The 21,070-nt window shown below is 40.4% G+C and overlaps 1 protein-coding gene across 1 annotated transcript in view; it reads left to right on the top strand.

The window, feature by feature from the left end:
• Dnah5 (dynein axonemal heavy chain 5) overlaps nt 1-21,070 on the top strand; it is a 316,139-nt gene that overhangs the window by 273,271 nt on the left and 21,798 nt on the right. Inside the window, 7 exon segments of the mRNA XM_019208553.2 lie at nt 1,021-1,240; nt 2,736-2,941; nt 3,556-3,759; nt 5,491-5,706; nt 7,229-7,441; nt 12,050-12,202; nt 12,609-12,840. Coding sequence (XP_019064098.1) covers nt 1,021-1,240; nt 2,736-2,941; nt 3,556-3,759; nt 5,491-5,706; nt 7,229-7,441; nt 12,050-12,202; nt 12,609-12,840 — 1,444 coding nt within the window.

Raw genomic sequence — 21,070 nt, 5'->3', positions numbered from 1 at the left:
TTTTTTTTTTTTTTTTTTTTTGGAGTGCTCAGATTCCCAGAGAACTTTCTCCTATAGTCTAGAGAGTACATTCCTGCCAGTAGTAATTGGAGGACCCAGTGGAAGTACTGTAATAGGCCTCAAAATCCAGTGGATAAACTTTCTTTTGCCTGGTGCACCTGTACTCTTAATGTATTAATTTCTGATCCAATCCCAGTTCTTCTTGCCTCTAAAGAAATCAACTTCCCATCTTTTGTTGGGGGAGTTAGGAACATTCCAGGGTTTGGACTGTGAGTCTTCTACCCTTAGCTCTGCTTGCCTGCTTACAGAGGTACCTATCTCCTGCCACCGTTCTTCAGTGTTTGGAAAGTTACATGATATAAATCAGGTGACAGCTCAGCTTTCCCTGAATGCCAGCTTAGGGTCCAGCTTTTCTGATATTTAAATATCATCAGTATTTTGTTTCACTTTGCCTTTGTCCTTAGGAGTTTATCCCTTGGTGGGAGAGGATTGGTGGTGGTGTCTTCATTGTAGTTTTAATGGAATCTGAGGAGGGAGCTGAGTTAAGTGGATGTTTTCAATCAATCTTGGAAGTACTGTCACATTTTTAAAAATTAATTAATTCAACCCAAGGCTTTTGCACTGGCTACAACCTTGGCCCTATTTATTTATTTACTTATTTATTTGTTTTTGAGACAGAATCTCACTAAGTCACTAAGTTTCCCAGGCTGGGCTCGAACTTGCAATTGTCTTGCATGAGTTTCCCAGAGTAATTTTATGCTTTACTCTAGTTATAGTCATACCTCAGCCATAGGTCATGACTACAACTGGCAAGATAGTATAATATAGGACAAATGCAAGCCACAAGAAAAATGTAGTGCGTCTCCATTAAGGAATCCTTGAATTTGACCTAGATTAATGTAAAGTGGTTAATGTGCTTTTGTATTAAATTGTGATCACTTAATTTCTAAAGAAAGTGGGACTGAAATGCCCGAGTAAAACACAAAATAACCCAATTTCCATTTACTGCTGTCGGCTTAGGGAGGATGGGCACTCTTACAGAACTGCCACCTGGGGCTTGATTTCCTGGATGAATTAATGGACACAGTTACAGAAACCGAGACTGTACATGATGCTTTCCGCCTGTGGATGACCACCGAGGTCCACGCGCAGTTTCCCATTGCCCTCCTTCAGATGTCCATTAAGTTTGCCAATGAGCCTCCACAGGGCCTCCGGGCGGGGCTGAAACGAACCTACGGTGGTGAGTTGAGTTGAGGGATACTTCTGAGTCTGTAGGAGTTTGTTTTGCACATTTCTTTATTTTCTCAAAGAAATGATAACAGAATCAGAGAATAGTTTAGCCCCACAAGAGGTGACAGCCCCTGTTGTCAACCTCCCTGGGGAACGTGCTCTGCTGGTGGTGCTGAGGAGCCCAGCTCGCGAATCCCACCTGTTTCTTGTTTCCCGACTTCGTTCTGTACCAGTCTGAGCTGCTCCCCAGCAAGGTACCCACCTCTCTGTGTTACTGTCCTACCTAAAGTAGGATCGTGACCGCTTCCAAGATGAAAGTTGGCATTAAATTATGGCCTGCCTTCGCTCCACAGGGGTCAAACGTCATGACACCAGGTAAGCTACAAACCCAACAGTAGCTACGAAACAACCAAAAGGAGTCCTCACTTGTGACCAGTGCCAAGGCTGTGCTGCAGAGCGTCCCCTGCGCACTTGGTCTTGGAAAGAGCACAGAAGTTGGGACTGAAAATGAGGATAGTGGTCTTTCCTCTTGACAACTGCTTTGTTGTCTTGGGTGGTTGTCACTCAGTTTTCCCATACATAAAATAGAGACAGTAAAATATCTCTGGGAGGACTGGAATAAATTGTAATTAAAATACTCTATTTAACAGCATCATCAACAACAACAAAAATAGAGTTATTGTATTTCAAATTGGAAAAGGTGCAATAAGATTTTTTTAGGGAAGTTGCTGACAAGATCAGATTTCTACTAGTCTACAAGGTAATGTGGGGCCAAAAGAAAAAAATAATGGCAGTAAAAAATTAAATAATATATAACTACATGATATATAAATATAATTATTATTTGGGGTTGCACCTGGCTTCTATATAATTTTAATATTGAATCAATTAGAAACATAGGTCCAACTATAAGCTGCATATATTAACATAATTAATATATTAGCCACAGTAGCTGCAGCAATGGTGGTTATACTTATTTTAACTGCCATGACCTTCCTTCCCTATTTTGTCTTTACATCATCTTGCTAAACCCATGTAAATTCCCCTTCCTAGTCGTTTTGGAGATTCTCCAAAGAGAAATGGTCTTTGGATACATATTTTATTTAAACTTTTATTAGTACCTGTTTGCAGTATACATAAGGTTAAATATCACAGGTTTTTTTTTTCTTACATGAACAACTCAATATATGGAAAATATGAAATAAAAGACAGATAATAGGAAAAAAAGAAAGAGCAAAAATGGGTATTGTATTCCAGCGCAAACAGTGTATACCTGGACTTAGTGCAATTGCCTTATGTGATCTTATGTTCTGCGGGATGTTAGTCTGGTTTTCAGTCTGTGTGCACGGATATCCACATCTTAAAACTATAATTGTCAAATAAATATAATAAAAATAGTCCCAAATAAGTGCAGTTTTATAACAGGAATTTGCAAGACTAATTACTTAGAAATGAATTAATTAGAAATAGAAGATGATGGATCTTTCCCCTGACTGACCTCACAGGCATGAGCCAGGACCTGCTGGAGGCGAGTGCCGGGGTGCAGTGGAAGCCCGTACTGTATGCAGTGGCTTTCTTGCACTCCACAGTCCAGGAGAGGCGCAAGTTTGGTCCCCTGGGGTGGAATATCCCCTATGAATTTAATCAAGCAGACTTCAATGCCACAGTGCAGTTCATCCAAAACCACTTAGATGACATGGATATCAAAAAGGTACGCTGTGTTTGCCACCATATGTCACTGAGGATTCTGGGATGGGTGTCAGGCTCACATGAGCGCCCAGCTTTGGGGTAAATTATGAACATATTGTAGACATGTAGGGTCATCTTTCGGTCACAGCAACTTAGATCACACTTCTTGATTTCAGGGCAAAAAGCAGAAAAGATTTGATGATCATTTTATTTCTCAAAGGCAAGTTGACATCCCATATATATAGTACAACCCACTGCAAAGATGGAGAGTTGGATTAGTGTGGGGAATATTGTTTTTCTAAATTTCTAAAAAGTAAATGTAAGAGTCAAGATCATTTGTGAGGTGTATGCTTTTTAAAAGACCTCCCTCAGTGTTCCCCCAAAATGAATTTCTGATATTAAAGCATGAAAACTCATAAGTGCATGAAGAGAGTCTACGTGAGATCATGACCATGAGCTTTGAGCATCTCCTCATGTTTGCCTGTTTAATTTTCCTTCTGCACTTTCTGTTTGTGATTCTGATAACGAACAACTGACTGACCCACACAGATGACAAAAACGTGAATGCTATGTGGCAGGGAAGATAAGGGCAAGACAGTGGCCACGTCTGCATAATTGCTGTCTACTTGTTCCCAGGGCATCTCCTGGACCACTGTCCGCTACATGATCGGCGAGATTCAATATGGCGGTAGAGTCACGGACGACTATGACAAGAGGTTGTTGAACACATTTGCCAAGGTTTGGTTCAGTGAGAACATATTTGGGCCTGATTTCAGCTTTTACCAAGGGTACCACATTCCGAAAGGCACCACAGTGGACCACTATCTTCAATATGTCCAGGTTTGTCAGCTTTGTTCTTTTGCAGAACAAATATTTGCAGCCTCTTGACCATTTTGATATTTATTTAATCTGTACGGCTTCAAAAATAAATTTTAATGGAGAGCTATAAATACATTCTTCATATTTTTAAATTCACTAGATGATTAAAATGTGTATCACTGCTTTAAATGCATATTTTGTATGGATTCCTTTCCTACCTCCCTTTTCTTGTAATGCCTCAGTGAGAAAATTTCTTTGGGGGAAGGATGGATGGGAAAGCATATACTAGGGATTTTGTACAAGTCACCTGGGGCTCCTTGCCCATGAGAATTTAGCTACCATAGCCACAGGGCAAGGAGGCTTTAGAATCAGTCTATTCTATTTTCCAACCCACTGGACCAGTCCTCCAATATCTATTCCTTAATCCTGGCCAAATGGGCAGCATTTAGATACAATTTCCAGGAAGAGTTCTTTTTAGAAGAGCTTCATTTAAGACAAGGTTCCTTAACTTAGGCACTAAGGCATTTAGTGCCAGATTACTCTGTCATGGGGTACAGTGTGTGTGTGTGTGTGTGTGTGTGTGCAGCCCCAGCCTCTACCCTCGAGATGCTGGTGGTATTTCCCACTCAGTTTTAAGAATCAACTGTATCCAAATAATCCCAAGTGAACACTGGTGAGAAAAATTGCCCTTGAGTATGGCTCTAAGAAGGAATGAGGTAGATCTTGGAAGGGATAAGGAAGCATGGGAATATATAGCTGGAAAAACCTGAATTCAAGGTAACTATATTATTTTCTCTATACCTTGAACTCATTAGATCATGATTTAATAGTCTCTTTGGCCTGTATCAAAGATTAATCTTAGAATCAACAAACTAAAGCACAACAACTCCAAAGGGCTAAATTTATCAGTATATTTATAGGTTTTTTGATATATAAATGTAATGAATTTATCATATATTACTACTTTTGCATTTTCATTAATTTATATCAAGAAATATATTTGCCCTACTGTACTGTGTGTGTTTTTAAATCAATGGAAATGAATATGAAATGTGCCTGAGAAGATATAAATTTAGGGATGCCTACATACCTTTGAACATATGCCCCACTTCACAATGAAATTGAGGTAGCTCATTAGGAGATATTATGTAAAAAGGAATAAAATAAGGGAAAGAAGGGAGGGAAAACATGAACAGGACAATAATAAAATTAAAGTAAAGACATGCATAGGAACACACGTCAGATGGAAAGTAAATTTTCTTTTTTTCAGTGACTGAGGAGGTTTGTTTCCTTCTTGTTCTGTTTCTGACTGTCCCTGGCTTTCCAGCTTTTTGTTTTTCTCTCTATCCCTGTTACTCTGTCAGTATTTCTTTTTTGTTCTTAGTTTCCCTGGAAAAACACAACTTCTACCTGGGGTCTTATTTGGGATATGCTTGCTAAAGTTCTCACTTTTTGGTGTCTTATAAACATAATAACCGTTAATTAAACAACATTCATTTAAAGTGGGTTGAACCAGATTATCAGAAAACAAAACCAATCCATGGATCCTTTTCTATCTCATATTCAACAAGGCAGTGTGTGATTAAGCTTGGATGGAGGTACGGACCTCAATGAGCCCATGACTCCATTTTATGTTTCTCGGTGTGAATTTCTTTCAGAACAACTTTGATTATTTTCCAGAGGTTTGTAGCCTGGCACAAGACATAAAAATGCTTATCCTAATAAAATAATATTTTAAATTCTGCTGCTTAGGGTCTGCCGGCCTACGACAGTCCCGAGGTGTTTGGGCTGCACCCCAACGCCGACATAACCTACCAGAGCAAGCTGGCCAAGGACGTGCTGGATACCATCCTGGGCGTGCAGCCTAAGGACAGCTCGGGGGGAGGAGCTGAGACCCGGGAGGCCGTGGTGGCCCGGCTGGCTGAAGACATGCTGGAGAAGCTGCCCCCGGACTACAGCCCCTTTGAAGTGAGCAGACAGAAACCTGATGTGTTGTCAGCCTTGCGTGTGTCTGGTTGTGAGGAAGTGAGAAAGAGGAAGGAGGGTGAAAACTAAATTTTCTGAATTTTTTCAGAAATTGGAAAAAAATTCAACAGCAAACTTCCTAAAAGAATTTTTTAAGCACAGGAATGAAATCATTTCAAAATACAGAAAATAAAGAATCATGAAGAGAGTTAATGAATCAATAATTAATATTCATATTCCTTAATAACAAGGAATGAATATGAATATTCATTATTGCTATTCATCATTGAATTAAAAACCTATACTGATGCATTTAAATTGCTGTTCTGAAATCATTCCTGGTGGTATTTCCTATTTTCATTTGTTAAAAGGAAAGTGATACATTCATGTGTGTGTGTGTGTGTGTGTGTGTGTATGTGTGTGTGTGTGTATATATTTATGTGGCATAGCTTAATGTACACTTTAAAATTCTGGCCTTCATAATTTCTACACACCTACATTATTTATATCGTTATCTCTTTCCAGTTCCTTCATTTCACTAGTTTTAAAAATTGATATTTTTGGTATGTTAGTAACTTCTAGGCAGGTTCATAATTATGAAAGTTAATTTTTAGACATTTTAATGAGCCTTGTGACAATATCTAACTTGATAATATATTTTTAAAAATTAGTAAAACCAAATGTAAGTGGCCTACTTTCCAGGCGGCCTTCGGATTGCTCAGTGTGGATTAACCACATGATGCTTTTAGCTTCAGCCACTGTGACTTTTTGTATATTGTCCTTTCCGACCAATTTTAAAAATAATTCTACTCTTGTTTCTCTGGTACCTTGCTGTTTTCTATTAAGCAGGTGACTTTTGCTGCCAGTACTGTAGACTGAACTCAAGAATCTATTGTCAAGGGAATAATTTCTCTGGAAGAATCTCTGATCTTTTGCTTGGAGAAAATCAATACTGTTACCCTCCATAAGCACTCTTTATTACAGAATCAGGAGAGAGGTCATTTACCTCTATTAGAAGTTGAGATATTTATGAAGCATTAAAAATATCTAAAAATAGACAAATAATCATGTAACTGAACACATTAAGTAGATTTAGAGGCGTTGTCTTCCTTTTGATGAATTTGTGAGTGTCACCGTCAGGTAAGGTGCTCAGCCTGGAACAATAGCTGCTCTACAGAGAATTCTCAGTGTGTGTGTGTGTGTGTGTGTGTGTGTGAAGGGCGTGGATGAGTGGATGGAGGGCGGACGGGTAGTTTTTCAGGACAGGCAGGAGAATGAATGAGACCATGCACTACCCATTTTATTTTATTTTTTCATTTTGCTCTGAGAATTGAAACTGTTCCTCTAACAGATACTTTTTTTTTTATTTCTCCTTCCCTCCTCCTACCACTGAAAAGACTGAAAAGCTTATTATTCATGAGATTATAAAAGCTGGGGCTTGTTCAGAAGCCTCAGAGCACCAGCTCCACAAAATCACAGTAGCTGTGTGATCTTTAATGCCATGTGCTGAATGTGTCCATGGCAGGTGAAAGAGAGGCTGCAGAAGATGGGGCTGTTCCAGCCGATGAACATTTTCCTCAGACAGGAGATAGACCGGATGCAGAGGGTACTCAGCCTTGTCCGCAGCACCCTGACCGAGCTGAAACTTGCTATCGATGGCACCATCATCATGAGTGAAAATCTGCGCGATGCACTGGATTGTATGTTTGATGCCAGGATCCCCGCTCGCTGGAAAAAAGTGCGTGCACAACTGCCCTTATTCTGCCTCCTCGCTCACTGCTGTGACTTTATTGTAATTGGCAAGTGGAAAGCACCAAAGACTAATTTACTCAAAACTGTTCTTTTGCTTAGTGACTAATCCTTTTAGAGCCCTGTAAAGACTGAAGGGAGGGAAGGAAATTATTTAGCATATCCACATATTGGATGCTCTACCAGCAATTTGCAGGCAATGTTTCAACAAAATTTCCCCCTTTATTGCCCTTACATTATAGAAGCAGAACTTGAGGTTAGACGATTTTGTTTTTTCACAGATCACATTTCTGGGAAGTACAAGAATCAGAATTAAAACCCAAGCTCTTGAATACCAAAGGCCATTTTTTTTTTAAAGAAGGAACTATACCTGCACATGTGTAAATATTACAAGTTGTACAAAAGAAAGATATCTATCATCTATCTTACTGTGTACTGTTATCTCAAAATAGCAAGTTGACTCAACAGTATGTTTACTACTTGTTGGTAATTGTGCTAAGACATGTGGTTTTAAAAAATAATCTTCCACTTGGAAAAGTAAAATGAATTTCAGAGTGTCTTTGTAGAAATCAAATGAGCATGTTTCAGGAGAGGACTTTGATTCTATGGCTCTTTGGTAGTATCCTTCTGTCTGTTCTACACTTATGACTGTGTTTGTTGTGTGAAGAGATATGAGTGAAATTGCTAAGGTTCATTATGGTTGAGAAAAGATGGAGCGACAGAGTAGAAAGTGTTTCTGTCATCTATCTTATAATTCCTGGGAAAAATCAGGACACGTGGCCTGGTTGCCTTTTGACCCTGTCATCATTTTAAGTGGCCTTGGATCCACAACATCAACCCTGCAAGAACTGACCAGGGCTTAGGTCTCCCAATCTCTGCTCTCAAGACTTTATCTCTGCAACTTCACTGTATAATGCATATGCCCTTATACCTAAATGCTGGAAGGAAGAAAGTGTATTCCTTGAACTGGGCTCAGCTGTCTGGGAGAAGTGGAGGGCTGAAATCATTCCTTGTCAGCTCTACACAAGGCAGCTGCAGTGGAAGGTGTACTATATTCTGGGGATGCCAGTCAAAGTACCATAGACCGGTGGCTTGAACCATAGAGATTTATTTTCTCACAATACGGAAAGCTTCCTTCTGAGATGGAAGTATTAGCAGGGACACGCTGCCTTCAGAGGGACTAGAGAACATCCTTCTTTGCTTTGATCTACCTTTGGGTAGCTCCAGGAATTCCTCAGCTTACCGCAGAATTGGTCCAATATCTGCCTCTGTCTTCACCTGGTGTCCTCCCTGTGTATGTTCCTGTCATCTTCCTTCTGTGCATGCTGTCTCTGAGCTCAAAGTCCCCTTTTTATAAGGCCATATGGGATTAGGGGCTTACATTATTGTTTTTTGGTCCTGGGGTTCAAACTCAGGACCTTTCGATTGTGAGGCAGGTGGCGGAACCACTGAGCTAAAACCCCTGCCCCGGGGCTCACATTATTGAATTAATGTTAACTTGATCACCATGATAAAAACCGTATTTCCAAATGAGGTCACATCCTTAAATAGTATGACTTGGGGCTTCAATATATCTTTTGTGGGGGAGTACAGTTCAGCCCACACGGGGGAGTGCCAGCTAGATTGTAGAGGCTCTTTGCAATGCAGACATTGTAAGGGTGGAAGATGAAGAGAAAACAATTGAGGGAAAATGGATGAATGAGGAGAAAGCCACTGCTTCTGCCACAACCAACACGTCCACCACCATCCTGCCACCATGACCATTGTCACTACTACTGCTCTTCTACCCCCACCCCCACCGCCACCATCACCATCATGGTCACTGTTAACAGCACTACCACCACTGTCCTCACCTCCATCATCATCACCACCAGCACTACCCCAGCCTCTGCCTCTGCCACCATTGCACTTACCGCCGCCACCACCATTATCACGACTGTCATCTCCACCACTTGCCATTCTCATGACCACCGCCACCATTGTGATGATTGTTTGGGGATTGAATGGAAGCATAAACCAGTAAGATGAAGATGGAGTGGGCAGGAGGTGACAGGATCAAGAAGAGGTAAGGATGGCATGAGACTCACAGGAAGAGAAGGGTGAAAAATGATGCCTTGATGATGACAGTCAACGTGATGGGAGCGCCCGCCTCTCCCCTGGTTCTGAGGGTACGGAGTATCTGGGAGCCGCACCCTACAGGGTGAGAAGTCTGGAACAGGAGTGGTCTGGAGGGTAAGCAGACTTCAGTTAAGAGAAGGAGTGGATGGAATGTTCGGGAAAGAGATGGAGGATCTTAGAAGGTTTCTGCTTGTGGCACTGGAGATCCTAGAGTTGAGTGAACAGGCTGGGGAGAGAAAGCCTAGGGACTGGGCCAGATGGGGGATTCACAGACAGGGCGGCATATAGAAATGAAATTGGGGTGTTGGTGTTTCTGAAGGCTTGGCCTTCTGTCGGGGATCTGGGTAAACAGAACGGTGAAATATAAAGGGATCAGAACTTAATAGTGTCTTAGAAAAGACTTGTTTAGAGCTCAGCCTCATATTCCTCACCCAGGGCTTGGAGCATTCCCTGGCAGTGAGCTCTATAGGTGACCTGCAGTAACCAAGACTCCTCTTCTCCACCTTCGTTGATGCTTGCACTGTCTACCCCTCCAGCAACATAGCGTAGAAACTCAGGCTCAGCCTTTACCAGATCTCTTTATTTCCTTCCAACTTTCAATGAGTTAATTGTTGAGGCCAAGGAATTTTGTTTTTCCTCATTGAGTTTATTAGTACATCTTAGGCATACAGTACAGTTACATTCATTATTGGGATCTTGTACCTTTACATGACAGGTCTTGGTTCTCATTTTTTCCCCTTGTCCCTGCCCTCCCTTTACCCACTCCTCCCCTCCCTATTTACAAACACTTCATTTCCATTTTTTCATTTTCTCATATTTTTTTCTTTTCCCTTATTCCCTTTTCCCTACCCTTCCCACTTTCCCTACAACTTTAGTCCTTTTCTTCCTATTTCATATTGTCAATTATCTCATTAGGATCTTATGTACTATAATAGTTTATTCACACTATTCACACCAGAGAAACTATTCGGTATTTACATGTGTGACTTATTTCACTTAGGACTATATCCTCAATATGTATCCATTTTCCTATGAATGAATCTAATTTCTCATTCTTTATGGCTGAGTAGTATTCCATTTTATAGAAAAACCACATCTTCTTTATCCAGTTTCCAACTGATGGGCAAATGAGCTGTTTCCAAGTTTTAGCTAGTACAAACTGTGCCGCTATAAACATAGGTGCACATATATCACTGTGATATGATTCTGTTAATTCTTTTGAACAGATACCCAGCAGAGGAATGGCTGGGTCAAATGGAACCTCTAGTTCCAACTCTTTGAGGTATTTTCACATTGACTTCCATAGTGGTTTCACCAGTCCGCACTCCCACCAACAATGGAGAAGGGTTCCTTTCTCCCCACAACCCGCACAAACATTTGTTATTGGTTGATTTCTTGATAGCAGCCATTCTTTGTGGGGTGAGGTGGAATCTCAGTGTTGTTTTCATCTGCATCTCTCGAATGACCAGTGATGTGGAACATTTTTTCTTATATTTAATTACTGCTTTTACTTCTTTGTCTGAGAAATGTGCCATGGAGTTTTTTTTTTTTACCTGATACGATCTTTTTATTCAGGATTCTATTCTTCCCAACTCATTATCTGTTTGTAAGATGACAGTAGTTCTTGAAGTATAGTAGGCAAATTAATTCTTAAGATAATTTAAATCCAAGTGGTACACCTACCCAAGTCGATTGCATTTATTATATGTGAGATATTGCAGTTTCAGCCAAATGTTATAATCTATAGTTTGGAGAGACCTACCAGTGCTGCTGTTGATAACATTAATGACACATCCATGCCAGTCCTCACAATGAATTCCACAAGTGATTTCAGGGAGAAAGAGGCAGCAAGTGCAATTAATTTGTGGATGGTAAAGAGACTTGGATTTCCATTCCTGTTTCTTAATGAGGGGACATATCTTGAATTCTAAAAGAACACACACTTCTGAAAATAACTGTTACTTACCTCATTAAAAATAAGTAGAGGAAAAAAAAAGTAGAGAAAATCTCCTGTGATTTATTGTCCACAGAATACGTGTTAAAGTGGGGAGCTTTATTTTGATGATGATGTGAACACATTTATGAAAATAATGTTTATACTGTATCTGTTGAGATTGTAACCCAACAATGATGGAAGTGTGCTGAATTTAATTCATAAATTGCTTTGATTCTTTGGTAGCTGAACTGTTGATGAGTATATTGGGGTGTATTCATAATTGGAAAGTGGTTCTCTTGTCATCCTAAATAGCTGTGTGAGTACATCAAATGATGTGTTGATTCTAATTATCTTCTTATCATTAAGGAGAAAGAACAGTTTGAAAATCTTGCATGTCAGAACTCAATGAAAATTCATGACTTAGGGACATTTCCATTGTAAAAGTGAAATTGTATCTCGCCTTTTTTCTCTTTCACTGAACATAGGCAGTTTACACACAGAATAAACCTGTATTGATGAATTGTTTTAATATACACTTTTCAGGCATCGTGGGTTTCAAGCACGCTTGGTTTCTGGTTTACTGAACTCCTAGAAAGGAACTGCCAGTTTACCTCCTGGATCTTTAATGGCCGACCCCACTGCTTTTGGATGACAGGCTTTTTTAACTCCCAAGGCTTTTTAACTGCAATGCGACAGGTAATAGCTCTGATTTGCACTCATTGTGCTATTATAATTCTCCTCTACAAGGTTCCTGTTTTCATTATAGTTTTAAAGAATGCAATAAGGTAGACAATGGCTATCTCTTTTTGGTACTAGCAGATACATAGTCAAGAACATAAATTCAACGATTCCCAGGCTGCTATCTTGAATTACAAATTTCTTATTTGTTATTTTTGTATTTGACTTAATTTAATTACTTTTTAAATGTAGAACTAATTAAATTCAGAAGGATTGTGGGTATTATGAAGGAATTTGCAAAAAATCTTTAAGATAGCACTATATATTTTTGATGTAGGATAATATAGAACTAAACTCTCATCACTATTATGTCTATGAAGACAAACTGCTGATTGCTCCCTTCATCTTTTGCTGTCCTGAAAAGGAAATAACTCGGGCCAACAAAGGCTGGGCTCTGGACAATATGGTCCTTTGTAATGAAGTCACCAAGTGGATGAAGGATGATATTTCCTCCCCTCCCACAGAGGGCGTCTATGTGTACGGCTTGTACCTGGAAGGCGCTGGGTGGGACCGGAAGAACATGAGACTCACTGAATCAAAACCCAAAGTGCTCTTTGAGTTGATGCCTGTCATAAGGATTTATGCAGAAAACAACAGTAAGTTGTCTTGCACATTTGGTAAAGATTGGTATTATTGGATTAGATGACCTTGACAACACAAAATCTGCCATTTTTGTTACCATGTAATAGAGATTTTATTATTTTATCAACTTTATATTCCCAACTATTTTCGATGAATACCTGTTGGCCACTGGATGTGTTCTTGAGTGGTAACTGGGGAGGTGGTAGTTCTAGGTAACTCTTGCAACAACTATAGACACCCCAAAGAGGACTTCCTGAATTGCTTCAGAAATTGACAGGAACAATGGGACAAGTATGTTCAAAGCGAGAGGAGATTCTTTGAGGGGCATCACTGGCAACGTGTCTTTTGCTGTAATGATTTTTTAAAAAAATTTAAACATACTGAATTTTTAAAATCGTAAGTCATATTTCTATCTGATGAGGTAAGGAAGAAGTATTTTACATGGTTGTTGTGTGAAGGGGAGAGGGAGATGACATGGGGCTGAGAGGGCAGGCCGGCAGCTTCAAAGGTGGGTGGTAGGGAGGTTTTCTCAGCAGGTCTGCACAGGGCTCACCTGCAGGCGGTGGCTCTGCCAATCTGAAGGTTTGAGCCAGGATATGAAATCCAGATCCAGTTCCGGGACATTGGTTTAATTCTAAAGGTAAAATGCTGGGTTCATATTTCAGTTCATGAATGTAATAACACTTCTAAGAAGCAGACATTAATTTTGTTGGGGTGAAATTATCAAATTTCTATTTGACATGTCTAATGCAATCTGGACTCTTTCCCTTCGTTGGCCTGATGTTTCTGGAGCCTTTCTTATTGCATTTCACCCAGGTAACTTCCCCTCAATGATCACTTTTTACTGCCCCAAAGAATTCCTGTTCATTGTAGAATCATAAGCCAGAAGCTCAAGAAAACATGATAGCGGATCCGAAGGAAGAACTGCTTCAGTGAGAAAGGCATGAGTGATTTTTCTGTAAACAAGTAAAGAAATAAAATAATCTCTCTTTAAATGGTGGCGGTATCCCTATTCCTTAGATAAACAATACATTTGGAGACAAGAGTCAGGGAAAGAGTTTATAAACTATAAATACTTATTTTTAAGCAGTCATTTGCTCATTGCCTCATACAGCTTGGCTACGACTTAGGTAAGACACAAAGGTAATTATGGACCCCATCATGTCCACAGAGACTCGAAGTCTAGTGAGAGAGACCAACAAGCAGAAAAATAATGCACATATAGTTGGATTAGTAGTATTAAGGAGGTATACTTAAGATGCTTAGGAAACTAGAAGGAAAACCTAAATATTCCTGGGAGGTTAGGGAGATTGCTTTTGAGATGTGGATAAGATTCAATGTGATTAAAGTTAGAGAAAGATTTCTCTTGACAGAAGGTAGCAGCATTAGCTCACTTGGTCACTTAGTGACTATTTCTCCGGCACTGACCATCTTCCAAATACTACCTCAGGCTGGGGATGTAACAGTGAAAAACACCAGGCAGAATCCCGATTCCAAGTCTCAAAGAGGAGTGTTGGCTGGAGAGGGGGAGCAGTGCGGCCATAGAACAAACAGGCACAGCCAGGTCTTGTCACTCGCAGATTCTGTATTTGTGAATTTACCTACGTGCTCAGAGTTCCATGTAATCCCCAAATCCACATTCACAGTCATTCACGGGCATCCACAGAGAAGCCAGAGAATGAGCTGCTCAACACATATATTCCCAGCTAAGCCTGGACAAGGTGACGCTCTGTCTCTGGTTTCGGCTCTCCTATATACACAAGTATCCTTTGGGTGGTCTATTTAGTGCTACGTCTTTTGAATTTTTCTGGGCTCAAAATGCTAGTATAATATTTGAGCACTTTCTATTGTTTCTGAGCACAAGAAATCTTTTATATAACTTACAGAAAAGTATGTATGCTGAGCCAACTGGCGTGAGTAACTCAGACGTGAGTTACAGAGCTGTTGGCTTTGTTTTCAGTATTGGTGAACCAACAATATATACTAAAGAGGTGTCGTTAAGTAGAAATACACGTAACTCAAGGTTATGCGTTAATTAGTTGATGAACACGTCGTGACCAGAAGCTTGCAGGAGATAACCTTGCATTTCTCCTGGGAGCAGTGGTTCAGCATTTGTTGGTTTGTGTTCATGGAGACTTTCTACTGTGAGTGTAAGAGTCAACTGCAAGTGAGCATGTAGACTTCAGGTAATTCTCTCTCCTCTCAGGACAGAATGTTCTGTTATGGTAAAGTGTGAGATAATTTAGGAGTTTAGGGAGGACGGAACATTGAAGTGAGTCTGAGTGCCAGAAAGAGGCTGTGCTAGTATCCAGGAGCAGAGGGAAGAGTCAAAGAGATGGAGTCAGAGAGTGTGCCCGAGGGCATGATGGGTAAGGGCTTTGGTGTGGCATAGATGACTGGCAGGGACTGAGGATGGCCTGGGAAAAAGGACCCAAGTATGAAGGGCATTTGATTTTTCCAAGATGCTAAGGTTGCTTCGTGAATGTCACGAGCATATCTTTCTTTTGGAAGATGAATCCCCACAGGATCAAGGATCAAGGATGGCAAAGGGAGGAGTTTCTGAGAGGGAAGGAGTCCAGGGAAAGACTGTTAGGGCTTTTCGGCAGGCGATGAAGGGTTGATACAGCAAAGAAAAGGCGAGAGAGGACAGAAGTGAGGTAGAAATGACCAGAAGCTAGAACATGGAAAGACTTGGGTGGCCTTGGATGAGAGGAGTTTATTAGTCAGCTTCCCCACTGGGGCAAAATATGTGACACCCATAAGCTAAAGAAGGAGGGGTTTAATCCAGCTCATGGTTTTGGAGTTTCAGTCCATGGTTAGCTGGCTCAAAATCAGAAGTGTCATGGCAGCAGAAAGCAGCTCATTTTATGGCAATCTGGAAGCAGAGAGAAAATGGAGGAGCCATAGACAAAATTTCACCCTTACGGTGTCCCCAGTGACCCACCTCTCCAACCAGGAAGGAACCACCTCCTAACATGGGTTACCAAATAACTCTGCTGGGTCACCAAATAACCTAAATCTATCACAGGATTAGTCCACTGATGAATATAGTGCCACCATTGTCCAGTCATCTTCTGCCAACCTCACTTCTGAACATGAAATTGTTTGGGAGGTAGGTGTTGTACCTGGTGGGGAAGTTACGGTACACGTGCTGGCTACAGGGGACTGTTTGTATCATTGAAATCTCTGAAAGGTTTGCTATCACTGATTAGACTGTGACAAGAAGGCAAGAAAGGAATTGAAAATGGCTTCAAAGTTTTTGGGTTTTTCACCTACCACAAGTGCAAGCAGGCTGTGAACTGGGTAAGAGGCCCTTCTGCAGAAGGCACAACTTCCTTAAGTAGAAACCTGGTTTCTGCTATACCACCACCCTGTTAAGTTCAAGTTTATACCCCGTCGTGGAGGAACATAATTTATCAGTTACGCTTCTGATTAGAGATCAGTGAGGAGGATAGAGGAAATTACTGTGATTTACACTGGGCTTGCAGATTCTGGAACTCACATCGAGGATGGCAGACCACATTCTCTTGTCGATCCTGGGAGAGGAAGGAGGGCAGTGTCTTGAACAGCATCACTGCAACCTGGCACCCTACAGACCCCACTTCCCAAGTCTTGTCTGGACTCAGATTTTAACACCTACTAACCTGGGGGCTTTTACAAGACCTTAGAACCATGGATATAAATCAGTTTCTCATTGCCTAGAGAGCACTAGAATAGGAGTAGGAGAATCTTTCAGAAAGGCATGGAACCTGCACTTGGTTTGGGGCAAGATGATGTGGGATGCCCTGGTAGATTCAGAAGAGTTAGCTGGTAAATTCTCAATAATAACCAGAAGAATAACAAAAAAATTGATTTCTTTGAAATTTGTGGTATGTACCAAACATTCTCTTGTACTTTTGTGGGGACATTCTATGTCTTTCTTAAAATGGCCCTGGAAAATTGTTATTCTTATCTATATTTTATCTTCGCTCTAGCAGTAAGTGAAATGCCAGGGAGGTTCAGGGATGTGCTCACAGTTAAACAGCTGGTAAGAGCAGAATTGAATGCCAGCTCTGTTTGTATGGCTCCAGATCTGGCTCCTTCCACTTTTGTGGCTCTTTCCAGGAGTTTAGATTTGGGACATAGAAGGCAGGGTCTGTCTAGGACATTTGGGTGTCAGATTTTAGATACACATGAAGTTTCTGCATGAAGGAGGTTGTTCAGGTAGAAGGGAGATGGGGAGAGAGGGTTGGAAGAGAGAACTGACATTTTTAATAGGTGGCTTCTACACCATGTCTCATGTTTTATATATAGAACCATTGAGCCAAATCCCGGCCCTTGTCTCATGTAATCTTTACAACATTTTGTTAGAGAGGCTTTAGCTCAGGTAGCTTGTGTAATCCTTCAGAGGGTTGTGCTTTGCCCCAGGAGAGAGATCAGTGAGTACAGAATGAAGGAGGAGGAGCCCGCACAGCGTGGAGTTGAGCATCAGAGTTGAAGCACACAGGGCTCTTGGCACACTTCTTGGCTCCAAGTGATGCCCAGGACCTTTTCACTGAGTGCAAAAGGACACATGTCTGCCAGGTTTTACACAAGCATCCTGCCTGTGGCTCTGCAGTTGTTGGCTCTTGGTGGGGAGAAGAATGAAAGTCCTGATCCATAATTACTCCAGAAATTAACAGTCAATGATCTTTTAGTCCAAAATAGTACTTTAGAAAATTTGATTTATCATATCATTGCATCTAGTTAACATGCTGTGCAAATGTTTCCCTTATAAAATGAAAGAAAATCTTTCTCACATTGAGTTAGGTGTTACTTTTCTTTCCTTATGACTAAAGAATAAAAATCCACGGTGATTTGATATTGAACATCTCAGCATGGTAGCAATATAGTAAAAATTTCATAACAGAGGCAATTCTTTATTATTGAAGAACATATTTTTATAGCACAGCTGTACTAATCTTGCTCGGCATTAACTCAGTGGTGATACTAATTAGCAGCAGGTAAAGGAGAAAATAAAATAAGCAAAGGAAAAAGAGACTAATTTCAAAATAATAAAAATAAAAACTTTAATTCTTCTTTTTGGTTTTGACAGAAGCTGGTGGAAGCTTGTTTTACCAAATAGCTTTGCTGTTGAAAAGGTATTTGTTTAGTGATGAAAAACCAACATTCTTATTGCTCTTTTCATAGTATACATTTAATCTTGATAATTCAGTAGGGCTCTAATTGAGCTAAAGAGATGTAGTACCATTCGTGACCAAAAGACATTCCAAGTGCAGCATTCTAAAATTATAATTTATGTAGTTAATAGTTTTTGCATTAATATGAAGGGCAGTTTCTCTCTAAATGAAATCATTTTAAACATTTGGATATAGGAGTGATTTTATTTTCAAAAAGAAGACACCTGAATATTTAGTTTAACTTGAAAACTTGAGTGACATCCTCTTAAATTGTTTAAATTCATGTTTCTCTTTTGGAGATCATGGAAAAATTACTCAGACTGTACTAAATTTATTAAGAGTGTGAAGTCACATAGAGAATGGATCTGCTCTTGTCAAAGGAAGCTGAAAAGAGGCAGATACAGAAAAGAGAGATCTCTTTACAGATTTATTCCATACACAGAATGAAGCTTCTAAATAGAGTTCAGAGCTGTGGCAGAAAACTGTGATGAGAGCACTTAGAGAGACCAGACAGGACTCCTGGGAATCTCCTGGGGCCCCGGGAGCTCAGGGGGTCAGTTCTTGCTAGGGAAAAACTGTTTCTAGGAATGGCCTGTGACTCAGTCTAATCCAAGGCTGTGTAGGTGTGGGTCTGGGGTTGTGAGAGCCACTTAAGGTAACAGGGAGTCCATCTGCTAACTTCACGACTCCAGGGTAGTTAATCTGCTTTCAGTTTTTAAGTCTAGAACTCTGCCACAGTCATAGGAACATAAGTCAGGGGTATTTGTTTTACCAAAAGATAAGTGCGTAAATATCTTTGGACACAAGTATGTGTTTGTATATGCACATTTGTGTGTGTGTAAAGAAAGAGGAGAAAAGGAGCAAATAATGTATTGTATATTTGGTATCTCTTGCATCACGGGAATTACGTTTTAATGGGCATTCACATGTGTTAACTTATTTAATCTTTGTAGCAACTCTATAAGTTATCATTTCCAGTCTGCAAACAGGGAAATGAATGTTTAGAGGTTTTATGTAATTTGCCAGTGACTCCTGGCTACCAAGGGGCAAACTGGTATCAACATCACATTTGTTTGTGGTGGGGACACACTGCGCTCTTAGAATCCCAGTGGCTGCTGTTCTACTTAATCTTATAGTGTGGAGTCCCCTCAAAACCTGGGGTGAAGCTTGCAAATGAAGGTTCACCTGAACCTGAGGACTGACCCTTGCATGCTGAAGTCGCCAGTGCATTTTACTCAGGTAGCTGGTGACAAAGGACATAAGTCAGGGCTTTAACTCTTACTCCTGGGTTCCCTTCCTCCTGCATGGTCAAGCGGCTCACAGCCCTGTTGCTATGAAAGGACTTTGAACCAAGGCTCAGGATGAGTTGTTCTCTTGGTTCTTTCACCTGCGGAATTAGTCCTATGTTTTGGGAGGAATCCCAGATGTTCTACAAGTTGACACTGGTACCTAGATATCTCCGTGCCCTTCTCACATCTTCCTGCAGAGACACAGAGCTAGCTACCCAGGCATAGTGCTTCCCACGTATTGCAGAAACGGAGAGTGATGTGCTGTCGGTCCATCCAGCCAGCTTTGACCTTAGCTTGTCACTGTAGCTTTATCAGCATGGACAAGTAACTGACCTCATGTTTCAGTTTTCTAATCGGTAAATAAATTAATAATAGTATCCACAACGTCAGGTTGTTGAGAGAATTAAACTGACAATTTCAAGCACACAGTAGGCACATTTATTATCAGCATTTTTTCATCGAGTTTGTTGGTACTTTTTAAGTATACAGTACAGTTACTGTATTGTTCTTCATTGGGATCTTGTACCTTTACATGACGGATCTTGGTTCTCATTTTATCCCCATACCCTTGCCCTTCCTTCATTCCCTCTCTGCTCCCCTATTGACACAGACTTTTTTTTCCATTTCTCATATTTTTTCTTTGCCCTTATTTCTTTTCCCCAGCCTTCCCACTTCCCCTACACCTTCAGCCCTTTTTTGATTTCATATTATCAGTTATATAATTTGGATCTTATTTACACATTTAGTTTTTCACACCAGAGAAACTATTTGGTATTTGCACATGTGTGTCTTATTTCACTTAGGAGTATGGCCTCAATATGCATCCATTTTCTTATGAATGACTCTGTTTCTCATGCTTTATGTCTGAATAGTACTCCATTTTATAGGAAGAAAAAACACATCTTCTTTATCCAGTCTCCAATTGATAGGCAATTGGGCTGTTTCCAAGTTTTAGGTATTACAAACTATGCCGCTATAAACATGGGTGTGCATATATCACTGTGGTATGATTCTTTTAATTCTTTTGGAAAGATACAGGAGAGGGATGGCTGGGTCAAATGGAACCTCTAAATCTAGTTCTTTGAGGTATATCCATATTGATTTCCATAGTGGTTGCACCAGTCTGCACTCCCACCAACAATGAGAAGGGTTCCTTTCTCCCCACAACCCCACCAACATTTGTTATTGGTTGATTTCTTGATAGCAGCCATTCTTCATGGGGTGAGGTGGAAAAGGAAAAAAAATGAGAAAATGAAAAAATGGAAATAAAGTATTTATAAATAGGGAAGGGAGGAGGGGGTGAAGGTGTACTCCATTTTATAGGAAGAAAAAACACATCTTCTTTATCCAGTCTCCAATTGATAGGCAATTGGGCTGTTTCCAAGTTTTAGGTATTACAAACTATGCCGCTATAAACATGGGTGTGCATATATCACTGTGGTATGATTCTTTTAATTCTTTTGGAAAGATACCCAGGAGAGGGATAGCTGGGTCAAATGGACTCTCTAATCTTAGTTCTTTGAGGTATCTCCATATTGATTTCCACAGTGGTTGCACCAGTCTGCACTCCGACTGATAATAGAGAAGGGTTCCTTTCTCCCCACAACCCCACCAACATTTGTTATGGGTTGATTTCTTTTTTTTTTCTCATTGAGTTTATTGGTACATTTTAGGTATACAGTACAGTTACATTCATTATTGGGATCTTGTACCTTTACATGACAGGTCTTGGTTGTTGACTTCTTGATAGTAGCCATTCTTTCTGGGGTGAGGTGCAATCTCAGTGTTGCTTTCAT

The sequence above is a fragment of the Fukomys damarensis genome, unplaced genomic scaffold, assembly GCF_012274545.1.
Source record: "Fukomys damarensis isolate Sample0158 unplaced genomic scaffold, DMR_v1.0_HiC HiC_scaffold_1, whole genome shotgun sequence".
Classification (NCBI taxonomy): domain Eukaryota; kingdom Metazoa; phylum Chordata; class Mammalia; order Rodentia; family Bathyergidae; genus Fukomys; species Fukomys damarensis.
The sequence above is the reverse complement of the archived record's forward strand: the minus strand, read 5'-3'. Positions and strand labels throughout refer to the sequence as shown.